At 43.4% G+C, this 20,217-nt stretch overlaps 3 protein-coding genes and 1 long non-coding RNA gene across 6 annotated transcripts; 1 reads left to right on the forward strand and 3 right to left on the reverse strand.

Moving 5' to 3' along the window:
• Positions 1-596: 596 nt before the first annotated feature.
• Positions 597-7,065, reverse strand: LOC112069056 (DNA-binding protein REPIN1-like; the record flags this gene model as incomplete). Its single annotated transcript, XM_070438388.1, has 4 exons — positions 6,812-7,065; positions 6,202-6,563; positions 1,393-1,877; positions 597-1,321 (listed from the first exon to the last, which is right to left on the reverse strand). Coding segments are annotated over exons 3-4 (1,047 nt in total), but the record flags the coding sequence as incomplete, so codon positions are not given.
• A 1,163-nt stretch (positions 7,066-8,228) lies between these two features.
• LOC112069057 (zinc finger protein 232) lies at positions 8,229-10,673 on the reverse strand. Of its 2 annotated transcripts, none has more exons than XM_024136329.2 (3): positions 10,504-10,673; positions 9,480-9,924; positions 8,229-9,393 (listed from the first exon to the last, which is right to left on the reverse strand). In XM_024136329.2, exons 2-3 carry the CDS (start codon positions 9,799-9,801, stop codon positions 8,657-8,659), a joined length of 1,059 nt encoding a protein of 352 aa, XP_023992097.1. In that variant the 5' UTR covers positions 9,802-9,924; positions 10,504-10,673; the 3' UTR covers positions 8,229-8,656. The 2 variants fall into 2 exon arrangements, with proteins under 2 accessions (XP_023992097.1, XP_023992096.1); XM_024136328.2 differs by having other exon boundaries at positions 9,480-9,995.
• Positions 9,015-13,954, forward strand: LOC139024027 (uncharacterized). The gene is made up of 2 exons (XR_011475264.1): positions 9,015-9,094; positions 11,926-13,954. It is a non-coding gene; the product is annotated as an uncharacterized lncRNA (long non-coding RNA).
• On the reverse strand, positions 11,324-12,572 carry LOC139022494 (zinc finger protein 232-like). Of its 2 annotated transcripts, none has more exons than XM_024136327.2 (2): positions 12,263-12,572; positions 11,324-12,185 (listed from the first exon to the last, which is right to left on the reverse strand). In XM_024136327.2, the coding sequence occupies exons 1-2, from the start codon at positions 12,570-12,572 to the stop codon at positions 11,647-11,649; spliced, it is 849 nt and encodes a 282-aa protein (XP_023992095.2). In that variant the 3' UTR covers positions 11,324-11,646. The 2 variants fall into 2 exon arrangements, with proteins under 2 accessions (XP_023992095.2, XP_070294494.1); XM_070438393.1 differs by having other exon boundaries at positions 11,324-12,188.
• Positions 13,955-20,217: the final 6,263 nt, after the last annotated feature.

Here is a 20,217-nt window from a genome sequence, read left to right on the forward strand (position 1 = left end):
ACAAACTGCAAACAACATCAACACTCGGAACCCCCCCCCTTCCCTTATTGGTACCAGTCCCAGAGTTCACAGCCAGTCTTCTATGGATGAGCTGCCCCCCTTGTTTCCCAGTTTGGTTCACTATAATGGAAAGACTTGATTTAGTCTCCTCCAGATCACAAACAGTGCCCAGAGATCAGGTATCTCTTCCTCCTAGAAACAGGGGCAAGCTGTCAAATACACCAAATGTGGTCTTGATGTGCCTCAAATATCTTGTCAATTATAGGAGGCTCACTTACCAATGATTTAGCGCAGAAACATGCCGTAACTAACAAATTAATAAACCCGTACACCCCTTTTTACTTGTGGTTAGGTGTATGCATTTATCAAACTTGCTAGCTAGCTTTAGCTAGAGTAATAACACATTGTAGTACTGCAGAATGTCTGTCCATTTCACAAAATATTCTTACCACTTCCCAAACGTTATTTGTTTGTTCGTCATAAAAATCAGCTAGTTACAAATATCCTATCTCTCCTAGAACTGTACACATAAGTATCAAAGACAGGTAGCTAGCTAGCTACTGGATAAGCTAGCAGCTACTAGATAGACGGCTACTCTTCAAGCCGCTCTGAAGGCTGAAGCTCTTCCCACACTGAGAGCAGCTGAACGGCCTCTCCCCTGTGTGGCACTGCATGTGTACCCTGAGGTGGCACATGTACACAAAACCCTTACCACACTGTGAGCAGGTGAAGGCCTTCTTCCCTGTGTGGTGGTATTTCTGGTGGTCTTTCAGGTTTCGAAGCTGAGGGAAGCTCTTCCCACAGTGTGGGCAGCTGTAGGGTTTGACCTGTGCCGTTGTGTTGATGCTCAGGCCGTTGGGACAGGTCTCGAGGGCCCCCACAGCATGCTCTGTCCCCTGGTTGGGTATCACTGACCTTGGGAGTAAGTGCTGCTCCTTCCTGGTCCATGGTGGAGGCTCCCTGGCCAGAGGTGCTAGAGGCAGAGGTTCCCTGGACCATGGTGCTAGAGGCTGAGGATCACTGGCCCATGATGCTGGGAGTGGAGGCTGAGGCTCACTGGTCCATGCCCCAGGATTTGAGCTCAATCTCTGCAGACGACTCAGGCTCATTATGGGGGAATCTGTGGATGTGACCATCTGGTTTACCAAGTCCCCCCAGTCATCGGGCTCCTCTTTGATATGGACCACATGGTCCTCCCTCTCTACCATCCTCTCAGAGAAACAGGAAGAGCCAGGCGTGGCTGTATCCTGTGGACCTTCTCCCGCGCTGGGTCCATCTGGCTGGAACATCTCCGGTTTGATATCAAAACCTTTCTCTGCTCCTGAGGACAGAACCAAACACAGTCAGAGATTCTATATTGTGTGTGTGCGTGTGCGTGTGTGTGGATCTCACCTAACAGTCTCTCTTCTCTCTCCTCAGTGTTTCCAGCACAACCACATCTCCTACACACCCCCCTCTGCTCTGTCTCTTCCCTCTTCTTTCTTTGCTCTTTCTCTTCAACTTCCCTCCTCTGCCGCTCCTCCTCTCCATCCCTCCATCTCTGCTCACACTGCTGCAGCCTCTCCTTCAAGATTTCCAATTCCTGCTTGCCACCTGTCACTTCTTCCAGGAAGTTGTCCTTCACCAGCCGAGTTATCTCATGCACAGCGGTTTTGAGGACCGTTTCCATGACTCCATTGAGCTGGTACTGGAAGGTGAGGATGGCCTCTGACATAGTTGCAACACTGGAAAATCCAATACCAGTCCCAAAGTTCACAGCCAGTCTTCTATGGATGAGCTGCCCTCCTTGTTTCCCAGTTTGTTTCACTACAAGGGAAAGACTGGGATTTAGCCTCCTCCAGATCACACCAGTGTCCAGAGAGTGAGGGATCTTCCTCCTGGAAACAGAGGCAAGCTGTCAAATACACCAAATGTGGTCTTAATGTGGCTCTAATACCTTGTCAGTAATAGCAAGCTCACCTACCAATGATTTAGCCCAGAAACATACTTGTAACAAACAATTAATAAACCCTTACTTACAGTGCTTTACACAATACCCCATAATAACAAAGCGAAAAACAGTTTTTTCGAAATTGTTGCAAATAAAAAAAATATATAAATACCTTATTTAGATAAGTATTTAGACCCTTTGCTATGGGACTCGAAATTGAGATCAGGTGCATCCTGTTCCCATTGATCATCCTTGAGATGTTTCTACAACTTGATTCGAGTCCCCCTGGGTTAAATTCAATTGATTGTACATAATTTGGAAAGGCACACACCTGTCTATATAAGGTCCCTCAGTTGACAGTGCATGTCAGAACAAAAACCAAGCCATGAGGTTGAAGGAATTGTCCGTAGAGCTCCGAGGCACAAATGTGATATTTCAGTTATTTTTAATACATTTGCAAACATTCCTAAAAAATATATGTTTGCTTTGTCATTATGAGGTATTGTGTGTAGATTGAGGCAGGAAAACAATTGAATCAATTTGAGAATAAAGCTGTAACATAACAAAATTTAGAAAARGTCAAGGGGTCTGATTACTTTCCGAATGCACTGTACATCGCTTTTGGCTGTGGCTAGGTATACCAAATAATGCATTTCTCAAGTTTTCTAGCTAGTAGATGCTTTTGGCAACGCGTGTTGTGACAAAACGTCAAGGATCGTCCTATTAAACAGACTTTCCAAACGTAGGTCTGTTGTAGACCCATTCCCTCATGTCAAAATAAAAGTTCTGCACCTGCGACATATGTGGATAAATAAATAGTAACTTGTGGGGTAATTTTATTTTGACATGAGGTAAGGTTAGGCAGAGAGGAAGACCCACGTTTTGGAAGTATATTTAATAATAGGTTCCTTTAGATATGTCTCAAATTCCCCCGTCTTAATGACTAACCATCCTGCCCACCTCCACAGTACGTTTAACTGGAATTCTATTTAACTCCTGCCTTCCCACGGACGGTTGTTGTGCAACCCGATAGTGTAGATAGCAAGGCTAAATATGTAAATACACCCGCGTTGCTAACAGCTAAACAGCTATTGATAGTAACACGGGGTTGTGTAGCAGCTTTCTGACCATTTGACTCAAAAAATATATACTTACCACTTTCCAAACGTGTTTTTTTGTTGTGCTAAAACCCATCAACTAGTTACAAACATCGTAGCTATGTCTCTTAGAACTGTACACAGAGGTAAAAGAGAAAGGTAGCAACTGTATTTTTTTAAGATGTCACGTTTTATACCGGAACTCCGAGGCATGCGTAGAAATCGTTAAGCAGTTTATTTCGAAGCAGTGTGCTGTTGCTTGTATCGCTTTGTCAGAAGCACGTGATCAATGACGCCCGAAGCTTCGTTTTGTCGAACAATCACGTAATAGTTTTGCCATTGGTTTCGAGCCAAAAAGGCCACCCAAAGATTTTCTGTGGCTTCCCTGAGCACGCGCTGCGACGTGCGCGACGTCAACTGTAATTTGGCTGTTCTGAATTATTTTGACCAGCAGGTGCCACTAGTGTACAACGTGTTGATCAAAGCCTAGAGTAATGAACCTATATACTCGACACAATCGGCTGGAAATATCATTGCACTCCACACTGCCCTTTCCCACCAGGACAAAAGGAACACCTATGTGAGAATGCTGATCATTGACTACAGCTCAACGTTCAACACCATAGTGCCCACGAAGCAAATCACTAAGCTACTGGATCCTGGACTTCCTGATGGGCAGCCCCCAGGTGGTAAGGTTAGGTAACAACATGTTCTTCAGCACTGGGGCCCCTCAGGGGTGTGTACTTAGTCCCCTCCTGTACTCCTTGTTCACCCATGACTGCGTAGCCAAACACAACTCCAACACCATAATTAAGTTTGCTGATGACWCAACAGTGATCCCTGACAACGATGAGACAGCCTATAGGGAGGAGGTCAGAGAATTGGCAGTGTGGTGCCAGGACAACAACCTCTCCATCAATGTGAGCAAGACAAAGGAGCTGATTGTGGACTACAGTAAAAGGCAGGCCGAACAGGCCCCCATTAACATCAACGGGGCTGTAGAGGAGCGGGTCGAGAGTTTCAAGTTCCTTGGTGTCCACATCACCAACGAACTATCATTGTCCAAACACACCAAGACAGTCGTGAAGAGGGCACGGCAAAACCTTTTCCCCCTCGGGGGACTGAAAAGATTTGGCATGGGCCCCCAGATCCTCAAAAAGTTCTACAGCTGCACATTCGAGAGCATCCTGACCAGGTGCATCACCGCCTGGTATGGCAACTGCTTGGCATCTGACCGTAAGGCCCTACAGAGGGTAGTGCGTATGGCCCAGTACATCACTGGGGCCAAGCTTCCTGCCATCCAGGACCTATATAATAGGCGGTGTCAGAGGAAAGCACATAAAATTGTCAGACTCCAGTCACCCAAGTCATAGACTTTTTTCTATGCTACCGCATAACAAGCGGTACCGGAGCGCCAAGTCTAGGACCAAAAGGCTCCTTAACAGCTCCTACCCCCAAGCCATAAGAACAATTAATCAAATGGCCACTGGACTATTACATTGACCTACCCCCCCATTTGTTTTGTACACTGCTGCTACTCGTGGTTTATTATCTATGCAGTCACTTCACCCCTACCTACATGTACAAATGACCTAAACTAACCTGTACCCACGTACATTGACTCGGTACCGGTACCTCTTGTATATAGCCTCGATATTGTTATATTATTGTGTTACTTGCTATTGTGTTACTTTTTATAATTTTTTACTTTAGTTTATATGGTAAATATTTTCTTATCTCTTCTTGAACTCCACTGTTGGTTAAGGGCTGGTAAGTAAGAATTTCACTGTAAGGTCTACACTTGTTGTATTTGGCGCATGTGACAAATAAAGTTTGATTTGACTTGAAATGCTCAATGCTTCATGAAGCTTCGTTTCCCCATCACTACTGTATATTATAGCACAAATTAATCATTATAGCTAAACTAATAGCTAACTAACTAGACTGGTTGGGTTCCGCACCCCCTGATCTGTGACACAGAGGTGATCATACTGCCAATGCGATTGCACAGATCTGGTACATATTTCTTTCATGTTAGAATCTCTGTCTAAAGCACAGTTCCAAATGTATTTACTTGCCTAAGTTGCTCTATGGGCCATTCGGGCTCAGACAAGGCTACTTGCTTATTACTCTTTTACTTTTAAGATATCTGTGTGTGTATGTAACAATTAACACTGTGTGACCAATCATTTATTAAGAAAGGATGAGAATAATTTATTCATAAAGAGTTTTATACCTCTCAACATTAAATGAATCAGCAACTAATAGATACATTGAACATAGTACACGTGGGCAGTTATTTCCTCTGATTTTCTAAATCAACCTGCTTCATCTCAAAGGTCTACCTTGCTGCATGAATCTGTTCATGTATTTTCAGGTCCGCTCTAGAATTGAATCTGTTACCACAGTCCGTGCAGTGGTAAGGTCTCTCTCTGCAGTGTGAATGCCCATGTGTTTCATCAAGCCACTCTGAAGGCTGAAGCTCTTCCCACACTGAGAGCAGCTGAATGGCCTGTTCCCCGTGTGGCACTGCATGTGTACCCTGAAGTGGGACATGTACACAAAACCCTTACCACACTGGGAGCAGGTGAAGGCCTTCTTCCCTGTGTGGTGGTACTTCTGGTGGTCTTTCAGGTTTCGGAGCTGAGGGAAGCTCTTCCCACAGTGTGGACAGCTGAAGGGTTTGACCCTCAGATGTGCCGTTGTGTTGATCATCAGGCCATAGGGGCTGGTCTCGAGGGCCCCCACAGTATGCTCTGTCCCCTGGGTGGGTATAACTAACCTTGGGAGAAGGTCTTGCTTCTTCCTGGCCAATGGTAATGGAGGAAGAGGCTCCCTGGTCTATCCCCCATGATGTGAGCTCAATCTCTGTAGACGACTCAGGCTGATTATGGGGGAAACTGTGGATGTGATCATCTGGGAAACCAAGTCCCCCCAGTCATTGAGCTCTTCTTTGATATGGACCACTTGGGCCTTTGTCTCTTCCATCCTTTCAGAGACAAAGAGCTGGGTGTGGCCGTTTCCTGTGGACCCTCTATCTCTGGGAAAGCACTGGGTCCACCTGGCTGGAACATCTCCTGTTTGATAACACAACCTTCCTCTTCTCCTGAGGATGGAACAGAACAAAGTTATAGATCCTATATCGTGTGGGTGTGTGCATCTCTCCTCACTCACCTGACAGTGCCTCTTCTATCTCCTCATTGTCTCCAGCACAACCACATCTTCTACACACCCCACTCTGCTCTTTCTCTTCAACTTCCCTCCTCTTCCTCTCCCCCTCTCTGTCTCTCCATCTCTGCTCACACTGCTGCAGCCTCTCCTTCAAGACTCCACTTCTTGCCTGCTCTGTGTCACTTCCTCCAGGAAGTTGTCCTTCACCAGCCGATTGATCTCATGCACAGCGGTTTTGAGGACCGTTTCCATGACTCCATTGAACTGGTACTGGAAGGTGAGGATGGCTTCTGACATAACTGCAACAACATCAACACTGCCTCCTCCAGATCACACCAGTGGCCAGAGAGTCAGGGATCTTCCGCCTGGAAACAGAGGTAAGCTGTCAAATACACCAAATGTGGTCTGGATGTGCCTCAAATATCTTGTCAGTAATAGGCATCTCACTTACAAATGATTTATCCCAGCAACATTCTTGTAACTAACTCATTAATAAACCCTTACACCACCTTTTACTTGTGGTTAGGTGTGCAAATAATGCATTTATCAAGCTTCCTAGCTAGCTTTAGCTACAGATAATAACAGCTCTGTCAATTTCACAAAATATTCTTACCACTTTCTGAACGTTGTTATTTGTTGTTCGTCAACAAATCAGCTAGTTACAAATATCCTATCTCTCCTAGAACTGTACACATACGTATCAAAGACAGCTAGCTAGCTATTGTAATAAGCTAACAGCTACTAGATAGACGGCTAGACCAAAGATATAACTAACCCAAGATGGTTCAACAATGACTTTTAGAGTGTGAGCAAATGAAGCATAGTGGGCAGAACAAACAAGGAGATGGGCGAAGGCATGTACGAGCTAGCGATATCCTATTGGCACGTTGTAGCATTATTTCCCTATTTCCGTTAGGGAACGCCCCTCTGTGAAGTTTGCGTATGCATAAACTAAATTCGACCTTTCAACCCTAAACAATTTTTTAAAACGTTTGCAGAGCGTCAAGTCTATAAAACCGAGTGCACTGTGTTCGTAACATATTTTCGTTTTGGGAACAGAAAAATATATTGAGATCAGGTGTTTCATTGATGAGAAAATTAGCGGAATGTCGGCCCAGTTTCACCTAGTTCCCACTACCCACAACTAGACTTCCTCTCAATGCCATATTTGGTGGTGAGAAAACGTTCTAAATATATGCTTCACCTTTATAGCCCCTGTGACGTATCTGGGTTACCCCTTCTGTCTTTGGCTAGACTGGAGAAGGTTGGGTCTCGTCCCGCTGGTCTGTGACATCGAGGTGATCATACTGCGAATGCAATTGCGCAGAACTGGGAAATCTTATTCTTCAACGTTTGAATCTCTGTCAAATGCATTTATTTTAATGTTACTCTATGTGCCATTTTGATTCGGACAAGGCCACTTACTCAGGTTTATTTTGCTTAAGTTAATTGTTTGTGTATGTAACAGTTAACACTGTGACCAATAATTTATTAAGAAAGGATGAGAATAATTTCTTCATATACTGTTTTATTCCTTTCAACATTAAATGCACCCTACTGCCAATGTGATTGCTTAGATCTGTTAAATATTTTTCTTTGATGGTAGAATCTGTCTAAAGCACAGTTCCAAATGTATTTATGTGACAGAGTAAGTTACTCTATGGGCCGTTCAGGCTCAATAAGCAAGGCTACTTGCTTATTACTCTTACTTTTAAGATATCTCTGTGTGTGTGTGTGTGTGTGACAAATAAATAACACTGTGTGATCAATCATTTATTAAGAAAGGATGAGAATAATTTATTCAAAGAGTTTTATTCCTCTCAACATTAAATGCATCAGCAACAACACATTGAACATAGTACACGTGGGCAGTTTTTTCCCCCACTCTAATTTTCTAAATCAACCTGCTTCTGCTCAAAGGTCTACCTTGCTGCATGAATCTGTTCATGTCTGCTCTAGAATTGAATCTGTTCCCACATTCCAAGCAATGGTAAGTATGGTAGTATTTCTAACCAAAAGGAGAAAGAAAACTATTTAAAACAACTTTATAAGATTTGCAAAAATGAAGCAATCAATCATCACAAAAAATAGTCAGAGTTGAAAAGCTCCATGAACAGAGCTGTCTTTTGCCTTTTATAGAAAGTACATCCTTTTATCTTTGTGACAGTTAGCAGATGTGCAGAAACAGGCCCTGGGAACAGAGTTGTAAGAAGTAATTTAGTTCATCTGTGTAGATCATGATAGCTGATATCGCCTCCACTCTGTTCCTCCCTGCAAATCCCACATAGCTAAATTCCTGCTGATCGTAAACACAGGAGGTCACATACTGTGTCACATCCAAGCAGCTCATAAATCTGTACGCTCAGATTTATGACTAAGTCACACAAGACAAGCCCGTATCAGTAAAACTAACATAACAGTAGACAATTCTCTTAAGTAAAAACAGCATAGTATGTAATTAATATTTAATTTCCACCACATAAGGCATCTCTGCAGTGTGAATGACCCTGTGTTTCTTTAAGCCACTCTGAAGGCTGAAGCTCTTCCCACACTGAGAGCAGCTGAACGGCCTGTCCCCCGTGTGGCGCTGCATGTGTACCCTGAAGTGGGACATGTACACAAAACCCTTACCACACTGGGAGCAGGTGAAGGCCTTCTTCCCTGTGTGGTGGTACTTCTGATGGTGTTTGAGATTTCGGAGCTGAGGGAAGCTCTTCCCACAGTGTGGACAGCTGTAGGGTTTGACCCCGAGCTCTGCCATTGTGTTGATGCTCAGGCCATTGGGACTGGTCTCGAGGGCCCCTACAGCATGCTCTGTCCCCTGGGTGGGTATCAATGACCTTGGGAGTAGGTGCTGCTCCTTCCTGGTCCATGGTGCTGGAGGTAGAGGTGGAGGGTCCCTGGCCAATTGTGCTGGAGGTAGAGGCTCACTGATCCATCCCCCAGGATGTGAGCTCAATCTCTGCAAATGACTCAGGCTCATCATGGGAGAATCTGGGGATGTGATCATCTGGGTAACCAAGTCCCCCCAGTCATCGGACTCCTCTTTGATATGGACCACCCTCTCTTCCATCCTTTCAGAGACACAGGAAGAGCTGGGTGTGGCCATTTCCTGTGGACACTCGCTCTCTGGGAGAGTGCTGGGTCCACCTGGCTGGAACATCTCCTGTTTGATAGCACAACCTTCCTCTTCTCCTGAGGATGGAACAGAACAAAGTTATAAATCCTATATCAGGTGTGTGTGTGTATGTATGTATGTATGTATATCGCTCCTCACTCACCTAACCGAGCCTCTTCCCTCTCCTCAGTGTCTCCAGCACAACCACATCTTCTACATATCCCCCTCGGCTCGCACTCTTCCCTCTTCTTTTTCTGCTCTCTCTCTTCAACTTCCCTCCTCTTCCTCTCCTCCTCTCCGTCCCTCCATCTCTGCTCACACTGCTGCAGCCTCTCCTTCAAGACATCCACTTCCTGCTTGCTCCATGTCACTTCCTCCAGGAAGCTGTCCTTCACCAGCCGAGTGATCTCATGCACAGCAGTTTTTAGGACTGTTTCCATGACTCCATTGAGCTGGTACTGGAAGGTGAGGATGGCCTCTGACATAGTTGCAACAACATCAATCCAACACTGGAAAATCAACCCCCCTTCCCTTATTGGTACCAGTGCCAGAGTTCACAGCCAGTCTTCTATGGATGAGCTGCCCCCCTTGTTTCCCAGTTTGGTTCACTATAATGGAAAGACTTGGATTTAGCCTCCTCCAGATCACACCAGTGCCCAGAGTCAGGTATCTCTTCCTCCTGGAAATATGGGCAAGCGTTCAAATACACTAAATGTGGTCTTAATGTGCTTCAAATATCTTGTCAGTAATAGAACGTTCACCTACCAATAATTTAGCCCTGAAACATGATTGTGACGAACAAATTAATAAACCCTTACTTACACCACGTTTGGCTGTGGTTAGGTAAACCACATACCGTTATCGCATTTCAAGCTTGCTAACTAGTAGGTGCTTTTAGCAACGCATGTGTATTTACATACACTGTTTAATAATACAATCATTTAGATATGTCTCAAATTCCCCCACCATAATGACTAACCGTCCTGCCCTCCAGCACAGTAAGTTGAAATGGAATTGTATTTTACTCCTGGCTTCCACCGGACTGTTTCTGTGCCACCCAATACAATAGAAAGCAACGCTAGAATGTAAATACAACCGCGTTTCTAATTAACCTAGCTAACTAAGCTAATAACACAGGGTTGTGTAGCAGCTTTCTGACCATTTGACACAAAGAAAAATATGCTTACCACTTTCCAAACGTTATTTTTGGTGTGCGTCAACAAATCAACTAGTTACAAAACCTTCTACCTATCTCTACTAGAACTGTACACAGAGGTAAAAGAGACAGGCAGCTACTATATATTAGTGATGTCACGTTTTATACTGGAACTCTGAGGCATGCGTAGAAGTAGCTAAACAGATTATTTCGAAGCAGTGGACGGATGCTTGTATTGCTTTGTCAGAAGCACGTGATCAATGACGTCCGAATCGTCGTTTTGTCGAACCACCTGATTTTTTCCGGTAGAATACAAAAAAAATTAGCCCAAATATTTTATCTGCGGCTACCCTGCGCGTGCGACGTCAACTGTAACAATTTAGCTATTGTAAATTATTTTTACCAGCAGCTGCCACTAGTGTACGTGTTGATCAAAGCCAAGAGTAATGAACATATTTTCGACCCAATTAGCTTGAAATGCTCAATGCTTCAGGAAGCTTCGTTTCCCGAACACTACTGTATATTATAGCACAGATTATACATTATAGCTAAACTAATACCTAACTAGACTGTAGAGGATGGGTCTCTCCCACACTGATCTGTGACATCGAGGTGATTATACTGCCAATGCAATTGCACCGATCTGGTAAATATTTTTATTTGATGTGACAATCTGTCTAAAGCACTGTTCCAAATGTATTTATTTGCCTAAGTTGCTCTATGCACCATTCGGGGTCAGACAAGGGTACTTGCTTATTACTCTTTTACTTTTAAGAGATCTGTGTGTGTGTGTATGTAACAATTAAATAACACTGTGTGACCAACCATTTATTCAGAAAGGATGAGAATCATGTATTCAAAGAGTTTTATTCCTTTCAACATTAAATTAATCAGCAACTATAGATACATTGAACATAGTACACGTGGGCAGTTATTTTCTAAATCAACCTGCTTCATCTCAAAGGTCTACCTTGCTGCATGAATCTGTTCATGTCTTTTCAGGTCCGCTCTAGAATTGAATCTGTTACCACAGTCCGTGCAGTGGTAAGGCCTCTCTGCAGTGTGAATGACCCTGTGTCTCTTCAAGCCGCTCTGAAGGCTGAAGCTCTTCCCACACTGAGAGCAGCTGAACGGCCTCTCCCCTGTGTGGCACTGCATGTGTACCCTGATGCGATTACACAAAACCCTTACCACACTGGGAGCAGGTGAAGGCCTTCTTCCCTGTGTGGTGGTACTTCTGGTGGTCTTTCAGGTTTCGGAGCTGAGGGAAGCTCTTCCCACAGTGTGGACAGCTGAAGGGTTTGACCCCCAGCTCTGCCGTTGTGTTGATCATCGGCCGTAGGGGCTGTCCTCGAGGGCACCCACAGCATTCCTCTGTTCCCTGGGTGGGTATCACTGACCTTGGGAGTAGGGCTGCTCTTTTCTGGTCCATGGTGCTGTACTGTAGGAGAAGCTCACTGGCCCCATGATGTGACTTCAATCTCTCCAGATGACTCTGGCTCATTATGGGGGAATATGTGGATGTGGTCATCTGGGTAACCAGATCCCCCCAGTCATCAGGCTCCTCTTTGATGCGGATGACATGGGCCTCCCTCTCTTCCATCCTTTCAGAGACACAGGAAGAGCTGGGTGTAACCGTTTCCTCTCTCTCTGGGAGAGTGCTGGGTACACCTGGCTGGAAGATCTCCTGTTTGATAACACAACCTTCCTTTGCTGCTGGGACAAAACAGTAGGAGTTATAGATCCTATATCATTTGTGTGTGTGTATCTATATATATCTCCTCACTCACCTAACAGAGCCTCTTCTCTCTCCTCAGTGTCTCCAGCACAACCACATCTCCTACACATCCCCCTCTGCTCTCTCTCTTCCCTCTTCTTTCTCTGCTCTTTATCTTCCCTCCTCTTCTCCTCTCCATCCCTCCATCTGTGTTCACACTGCTGCAGCCTCTCCTTCAAGATGTCCACTTCCCGCTTGCTCCCTGTCACTTCTTCCAGGAAGTTGTCCTTCACCAGCCGAGTGATCTCATGCACAGCGGTTTTGAGGACTGTTTCCATGACTCCATTGAGCTGGTACTGGAAGGTGAGAATGGCCTCTGACATAACTGCAACAACATCAATCCAACACTGGAAAAAAACACTTCACTTCCAAAGTTCAACAAGCTATGAAACTGGCACGTAGCTTCCAGATTACACCAGCACCAAGGGAGTCCGCCTGGAAACAGGAACAAACTGTCAAATACATGATAAGGGAGACCTTGCAGTGTGGACTGTCATCTTGCCAGTGAAATAGGGAAGCTCAGCGACCAATAGTCATTCAGGCAAACACAATGTTTAGCTATTAGTAATAGCTAGATATTTAAGACATTATTAGCGTCATAGATAGTTAGCACTACCAGAGCTATTAGTTAGCTAGATAGCAGAATGTTGTCCTGCTTTTCTTGCTAGCACAGTAGCAAATGTTATCAAGTTAGCTAACCTAGCTAACTTGTGATACCACAGGAGTGGTAGCAGCTTCATTTGACTCGAATAGAAAGTATCCTTAATACTTGCCAAACTCTGACACATGTTTCGTGTCAATCAGCTAGTTGGAAACGTTCAATCGCTCATCCTAGTGCCACGAAGTGTGTAACAATATGTGCTGACTGTACACAGGTAACGTTAGCTAGCTAACAACGTTAGACGGCTGGGTCCCGCCCCCTGGCACGTGCTTCAAGGGGATCATCATGAGAAGGTGATTGCGCAGATGTTGTCTCCAGAATGGATATTCGATTAAAAAAATAAGTCTCTTTCTTTTCGTAACTGGTTTGAGAACACAATTATTTTGGTTGGTCAGTTACTGAATGAGGATGGATATCTACTCTCATATGCAGAATTTCTTGATAAATTTAGAATTCCAATAACCCTGAAGAATATGCAATTGTTTTTGATGCGATTCCAAGGAGGGTTGCATTTCTTTTAAATTCCTCTGTGGTTGATGTAAGTAACATAGATTTACATGAAAATATATTCATTGGCAATATTAACATCAAAGATAAATGTAGTAATAAACAGATTAGGAATATTGTTTGTGATACTACAATTCCTTCAGGAAGATTTTTTTGGTTGAATATCTATGGTGATATACAATGGTGGAAAGCATGGAAAATAACTAACAAATATTGTATCAGTAACAAGGTAAATGAAGTTTCATTTAAAATATTACATAGAATTTATCCTGTGAAACATGTTTTGGAAAGATTCAAGCTGAATATTGACTATAATTGTGATTTCTGTTGTGATTTTTTTGCCTGTATTTATAGTAGAATTTTTTGGATTGACATACAGAACTTTGTTACAAAACAAATAGGACCGGTTGTACAATTTAATGGTTTTGATATTATGATTTTTTAAAGAAATTCTGACATTGATAAAGATGTAGTATATTTAATTCAACTGCTAATAATATTAGGTACATTTGATATTCACAAATGCAAATGGTCTAATTCACAAGGTAACTTTTTTCACTTTATAAATTAATTTAAACAATATGGCATTACTTTAAACAAAAACAAAAAACAAAAAGGCAATTCGAACTTGTTTTATTGTTAATGAATATGATTTGTTTGTTTAGGATTCCTGGCAATGTAAATAGTTTGTATGTATGATTGTTTGCATGTGACTATTCCTCTTTTGTTTGTGGATGCAGACTCTATAATAAATAGATGATCTCTTATCTACATTGTTCCATGAGGTAGATAGATAACCTTCACAATGTTCGACTGGTGGAAGACTCCTTCTTAAACATACTGGGCTTGGGAATGTATGAACAGGAATAGCAAGTAACCTATATTTGCATGTGCAATGCTTGTTCAAGAATCAAATCAAATCAAATTTATTTATATAGCCCTTCTTACATCAGCTGATATCTCAAAGTGCTGTACAGAAACCCAGCCTAAAACCCCAAACAGCAAGCAATGCAGGTGTAGAAGCATGGTGGCTAGGAAGAACTCCCTAGAAAGGCCAAAACCTAGGAAGAAACCTAGAGAGGAACCAGGCTATGAGGGGTGGCCAGTCCTCTTCTGGCTGTGCCGGGTGGAGATTATAACAGAACATGGCCAAGATGTTCAAATGTTCATAAATGACCAGCATGGTCAAATAATAATAATCACAGTAGTTGTCGAGGGTGCAGCAAGTCAGCACCTCAGGAGTAAATGTCAGTTGGCTTTTCATAGCCGATCATTGAGAGTATCTCTACCGCTCCTGCTGTCTCTAGAGAGTTGAAAACAGCAGGTCTGGGACAGGTAGCACGTCCGGTGAACAGGTCAGGGTTCCATAGCCGCATGCAGAACAGTTGAAACTGGAGCAGCAGCACGGCCAGGTGGACTCCTCCGAGATAGAGAAAGAAAGAGAGAATTAGAGAGAGCATACTTAAATTCACACAGGACACCGGATAAGACAGGAGAAGTACTCCAGATATAACAGACTGACCCTAGCCCCCCGACACATAAACTACTGCAGCATAAATACTGGAGGCTGAGACAGGAGGGATCAGGAAACACTGTGGCCCCATCTGATGATACTCCCGGACAGGGCCAAACAAGCAGGATATAACCCCACCCACTTTGCCAAAGCACAGCCCCCACACCACTAGAGGGATATCTTCAACCACCAACTTACCAACCTGAGACAAGGCCGAGTATAGCCCACAAAGATCTCCGCCACGGCACAACCCAAGGGGGGGCGCCAACCAAGACAGGAAGATCACGTCAGTGACTCAACCCACTCAAGTGACGCACCCCTCCTAGGGACGGCATGGAAGAGCACCAGTAAGCCAGTGACTCAGCCCCTGTAATAGGGTTAGAGGCAGTGAATCCCAGTGGAGAGAGGGGAACCGGTCAGGCAGAGACAGCAAGGGCGGTTCGTTGCTCCAGAGCCTTTCCGTTCACCTTCACACTCCTGGGCCAGACTACGCTTTTAGTTGAGAGGTTGAATATTACCTCTTGTTTTTAGAGAGGGAAAAAGGCAATTAACACACTGACTGTAGGATTCATAGCATGTTGTTAGTGTAGGAGGGGATATGGAGAGTTTACTAACCAGTGGAGGGCGAAATGGCTACTTTGAATACAGAGTTAAACTGGTCATCTGAGTTAGTTAGTGGGGAGGTGGAGGCTGGTGTTCAGCCAAACCTTTCCTCACAAGAGTTTGGGAGTGTTGATCTGAATAAATGGTTGTTCTACTTGTATAGGCCTTTCAAACAATGATTTACCTACAGGCCAGAACAAGACGCTTTTTAAAGTTTATTTTACTTTTACCGCTTTTCCTCCCCAATTTCGTGATATCCAATTGGTAGTTATAGTCTTGTCCCATGCGCCACCTCATGGGACACAGCCTGGGACCGCTGCACCACTCAGGAGGCCCAGAACAAGGCACCTTATAAGGTTACAATTGTCACACAGCACTGAATGATGAAACTCTTGAATAGCTATTTCAAGTGGAGAAACAGCCCATGTTCCTAGGTCAGCTTACTCTTTACTTGATCTCCTGGCCTGATGATTAATACCAATTACAGAATTATACTCTCTGTTATATCTTGAGTTATCATAACAGTGTATTATACATAACAGTGTATTGTACATTTAAGCAATAAGGCATGAGGGTGGGGTGGTATATGGCCAATATGCCACGGCTAAGGGCTGTTCTTATGCAYGAAGCAACACGGAGTGCCTGGATACAGCCCTTAGCTGTGGTATATTGGCCATATACCACAAACCCCCAAGGTGCCTTATTGCTATTATAAACTGGTTATCAACGTAATTAGATCAGTAAAAATACATGTTTTGTCATACCGGTGGTATATGGTCTGATATACCACGGCTGTCAGCCAATCAGCATTCAGGGCTCGAGCCACCCAGTTTATGAAAGAGTTTATACCATGGCATTGTTGAATACTCCTTTCTGATTGTCTTGAAGGGCATTCTAGAGGAAGCATTATTTCCCTATAACACACGGTATATTCACACCTTATAAAATTCAATGGCTATAGTTAATTTTTACAAGTTAGTTTGAGATGCTTTTGAAATGTATGTTGTACTAAATGATAGTTTTAACCAATGTTCCCTCTAAACTGCGCGCGTGCGCATTCTTGTCCATCTCTGTACCCTGTTGTACGTCCTGGGTTTCTTCGCAGCAGAAGAAATATTAGCCCATAGGGAGAAGCACAAGATTGAATTTCACTCAACTTTCTAGAGCAGTGGTCACCCACCGGTCGATCTCCCAGGCATTCCTAAAGGGTTCCTATTTTTTAAATTCATCTCGGTCTGTTGGCGGTAGCTGCAGCTGATTCAGCTTCCCTGTGCGCCGGGTAGGCGAACTGTTGCCATTTTTAACCATTTCATGTCTCTAAACTAAAGGTACATACTCTGCCTTCTTGTAACTTAAAGCCAGTGGTGGAAAGTACTCAATTGTCATTGTAGTGCCTAAATTGGCCAAAAAAATAGTCCCGATACAATTTCCATTCTAATCCTTTAGCCACGATGGGGAGTGGTGAAATGTTGATTCAAGATTAAAAATAATAATACATGTATTTGTTGTTCTTCAGAATACAAACATGTACAGAATTCTACCAAAACGAATGGTAAACATGGTCTGGTATGGCCAAAATACTATGTGCTGCCATTCCAGTCACTCCCAGTAGGCCTTGGAGCACGTTTGCCTTTTAACTGTAATCTCCATTGGCCTGTAGAGGGGGTATGCACATTTGACAGGGGATTAGTGGCAAACACCGGCCCCAATTGTATATGGTGTGAAATCAAAAACAATTATTTACTTAACTTGAAGGAGCCTTCCTCTTAGACTGCACCTTCTTGCAGTAGGTAGATCTTGATATTGGTCTTTCTATAATGTTGGTTCTTGTCTTTAGGCGTACTGCACGTACTAACCCCTTGGAATCAAGCTTGGTCTCAACAAAATGTCCAAGTATCCATGCACTACGTGGTGCCGTGGGGTCTATGACCAGAACCACATCTCCTTCATGGAAGCTGCGTTTCACTTTACCCCACTTTTCTTTCCTGCAAGAGTGGCAGGTACTCCTGTGTCCATCTCTTCCGAAGAAAGACGGCCATGTACTGGACATGCTTCCGAAGTCGTCTGATGTACAGGTCGTTTTTTTTAAAGGTTCCAGGGGGTAGGGCAGGCTACGACTTTAACAGTCAAATGTGATTTGGCGTGAGTGCTTCTAGATCCAGGGGTCGTTGGTTACCGTGGTGATTGGGCAGCTGTTTAGAATGGCCTCTACTTCACACAGCACGGTGTGGAATCCCTCCTCATCTTGGGTCTGTTGTTTCAGGACAGAATGAAGCACCTGGCAAATCATCCCAACGAGCCTTTCCCAGACTCCTCCATGGTGGGATGCCCCAGGGGGATTGAAACTCTGTAGTATTCCTTCATGAAGGAGAGCATCTTGGATCTTGCCTTGATTTAAAGCAGATAGAGCATCTCTGAGTTCTCTCTCAGTGCCAACAAAATTAGTCCCATTATCATGTCTCACGTGTTGTACTTGTCCTCTTCTGCACATAAATCTTCTTATGGCGTTGATACACGAATCCATGTCAAGAGAGTAAGCAATTTCAATGTGTAATGCTCTAGTGGACATACATGTAAAGATCACTCCATATCTTTCAACATTTCCTCTTCCTTTTTTGATTTCTATAGGACCAAAGTAATCCACACCTAAATTGGTAAATTGTGGGATGTCTGGCATGATCCTTTCAAGTGGAAAATCTGCCATCTTCTGCTCACCAATCTTGCCTCTTTGCTTTCTGCACACAACACACCCTGTCATGATTTTCCTTGCTGTAGAGTTTGAATTGGTGATCCAATACCTTTGACGGAGAAGTGAGAGCATGTGATTCCTTCCACCATGTCCTGTTTGTTGATGTATGTGGTGGAGGATAAGTGTATATATGTGAAGGTCTTTGGAGCGAATGACAGGGTGCTTGACTTCTTCAGGCATCGCTGTCTTACACAGCCGTCCTCCGACTCCGAGAACTCAATCCACCAACACTGGATCCAATTTATGAGTGCTACTTCCTTTCTTGACTGTAGATGGCGTCATTGTCAAAGTCAAGATCTCTTTACTGTACCTTTACTGTGCTTAAAACAGTTTCGACCATTCTGTGCATGCGAGTGGGGCGTGGCCTCTGAAATGCAAGTCTCTCTTTAGCGGGAAGTAATTTGCCATTGGTGTGTTTATAGTAGTGATTGGAAGTTCGGCTCTTTTTACTGAAAATCTTTTCGACCCGTTCAGTCAAAAGAACGATTCTTTAGACTCATTTTGTTCGAGTCAGTAATGCCCAGAGCACACAGAACCCCTAGTGGTGAACGGTGAACTGAAAACTCGAAAGAGTCATGATTTTACAAGCTTCTCGTTCACAATAGGGGACTTATTGGAGCTGTCATTTATGACGGAGACATGTAAACGTGTGATTTAAACAATATACATGTTTTGATTGATATGCATACAAATAATATTAATTCTTGATACATTTTAAACTAAATTGTGGCCACAACCGGACTAGATTGTGAACGACTGTGCGATAAGCACAATGTCATTCGCGAACTGCAGCCCCTCAAACGATTCGTTCTCGAGTGGGAGCTGAGCAGATTCTAGAGGCTGTGTATGTTTTGGTTCTACAACCTCAAAGCTGTGTCCATCATAACATTTAATGATCAATTAAATGCATTTATTATTGCGCCATGCGATCAATTATCAGTTCTAAACATGTATGTTTCTCCTCTATACTCGTGTTCTATTCCCTGCGAGCATGTCAGACAGTTGGTGGTCGGAGCACGTCTCCGGAGCCGCTGAGCCAGAAGAGCGTGTACTAATCCTGCTGTAGGATTCATTGAGAACGAACGACTAAAATGAACGAATCACTCAGAAAAACGAATCATGACTCAGTAAAAAGAGTCGTTCAAAAATAATGAATCGTTCGCGAACCACACATGATTAGATTATAGGCCCTCTATAGACTGCCAATGAACCATGATACTACTGCTTACTTCAAGCCACTAGAGTGGGCGCAGTGCTCTCCTCTCAATTGCTCAACATTCTCAACATTGCTATCTACCGCCCAAGTAAAGAACCAGCTGTATTTGCCTGTCAATGACTGTTTGGCTTTAGGAGCAGAAATAAAACAACTTTTTCCTGATAATAGAAACGTTTAGAATGACTATGGACTGTTATACTAATGGTTATCTTCTTGCTCGCCTTTCATGTTTATAGAATAAACACTCAAAACAACACAATAAACAAGAGTTAACTTTTATTGTAACAACAATGCCGTCTCTTGATTTAATTGGATATCTTATCCATCCACTCTTCTTTAATTTCTTTGATGGAAGAACAGTGGCGAATGTTGTGTTGTCCCAGGCCACGTTCCATTTTACACAACTTAATGTAGATCCTGAGACAGAGACAAAAGGAATGGGTCAAAATGTTCAATTTGTGTGTGTGTGTACACAGACCCCTTGACTTTTTCCATATTTTGTTACGTTACAGCCTTATTCTAAAATGGATTAAAAAAACAAATCCTCAGCAATCTACACACAATACCCCATAATGACAAAGCGAAAACAGGTTTTTAGACATTTTTGCAAATGTGTATATATTAAAAAAACAAAAACATAAATACCTTATTTACATAAGTATTCAGACTCTTTTGCTATGAGACTCGAAATTGAGCTCAGGTGCATCCTGTTTCCATTG

Source organism: Salvelinus sp. IW2-2015, unplaced genomic scaffold (assembly GCF_002910315.2).
Source record: "Salvelinus sp. IW2-2015 unplaced genomic scaffold, ASM291031v2 Un_scaffold875, whole genome shotgun sequence".
NCBI lineage: Eukaryota > Metazoa > Chordata > Actinopteri > Salmoniformes > Salmonidae > Salvelinus > Salvelinus sp. IW2-2015.

What these genes read in the sequence shown, in the direction of transcription:
- LOC139022494 (XM_070438393.1), bottom strand. Translation starts at nt 12,572, where the DNA reads ATGTCAGAGGCCATTCTCACCTTCCAGTACCAGCTCAATGGAGTCATG. An exon ending in GAGAGAAGAGGCTCTGTTAG is followed by an intron (nt 12,189 to 12,262) that starts GTGAGTGAGGAG and finishes GTTTTGTCCCAG; the next exon opens with CAGCAAAGGAAGGTTGTGTT.
- LOC112069057 (XM_024136329.2), bottom strand. Translation starts at nt 9,801, where the DNA reads ATGTCAGAGGCCATCCTCACCTTCCAGTACCAGCTCAATGGAGTCATG. An exon ending in GAGGGAAGAGGCTCGGTTAG is followed by an intron (nt 9,394 to 9,479) that starts GTGAGTGAGGAG and finishes TTCCATCCTCAG; the next exon opens with GAGAAGAGGAAGGTTGTGCT.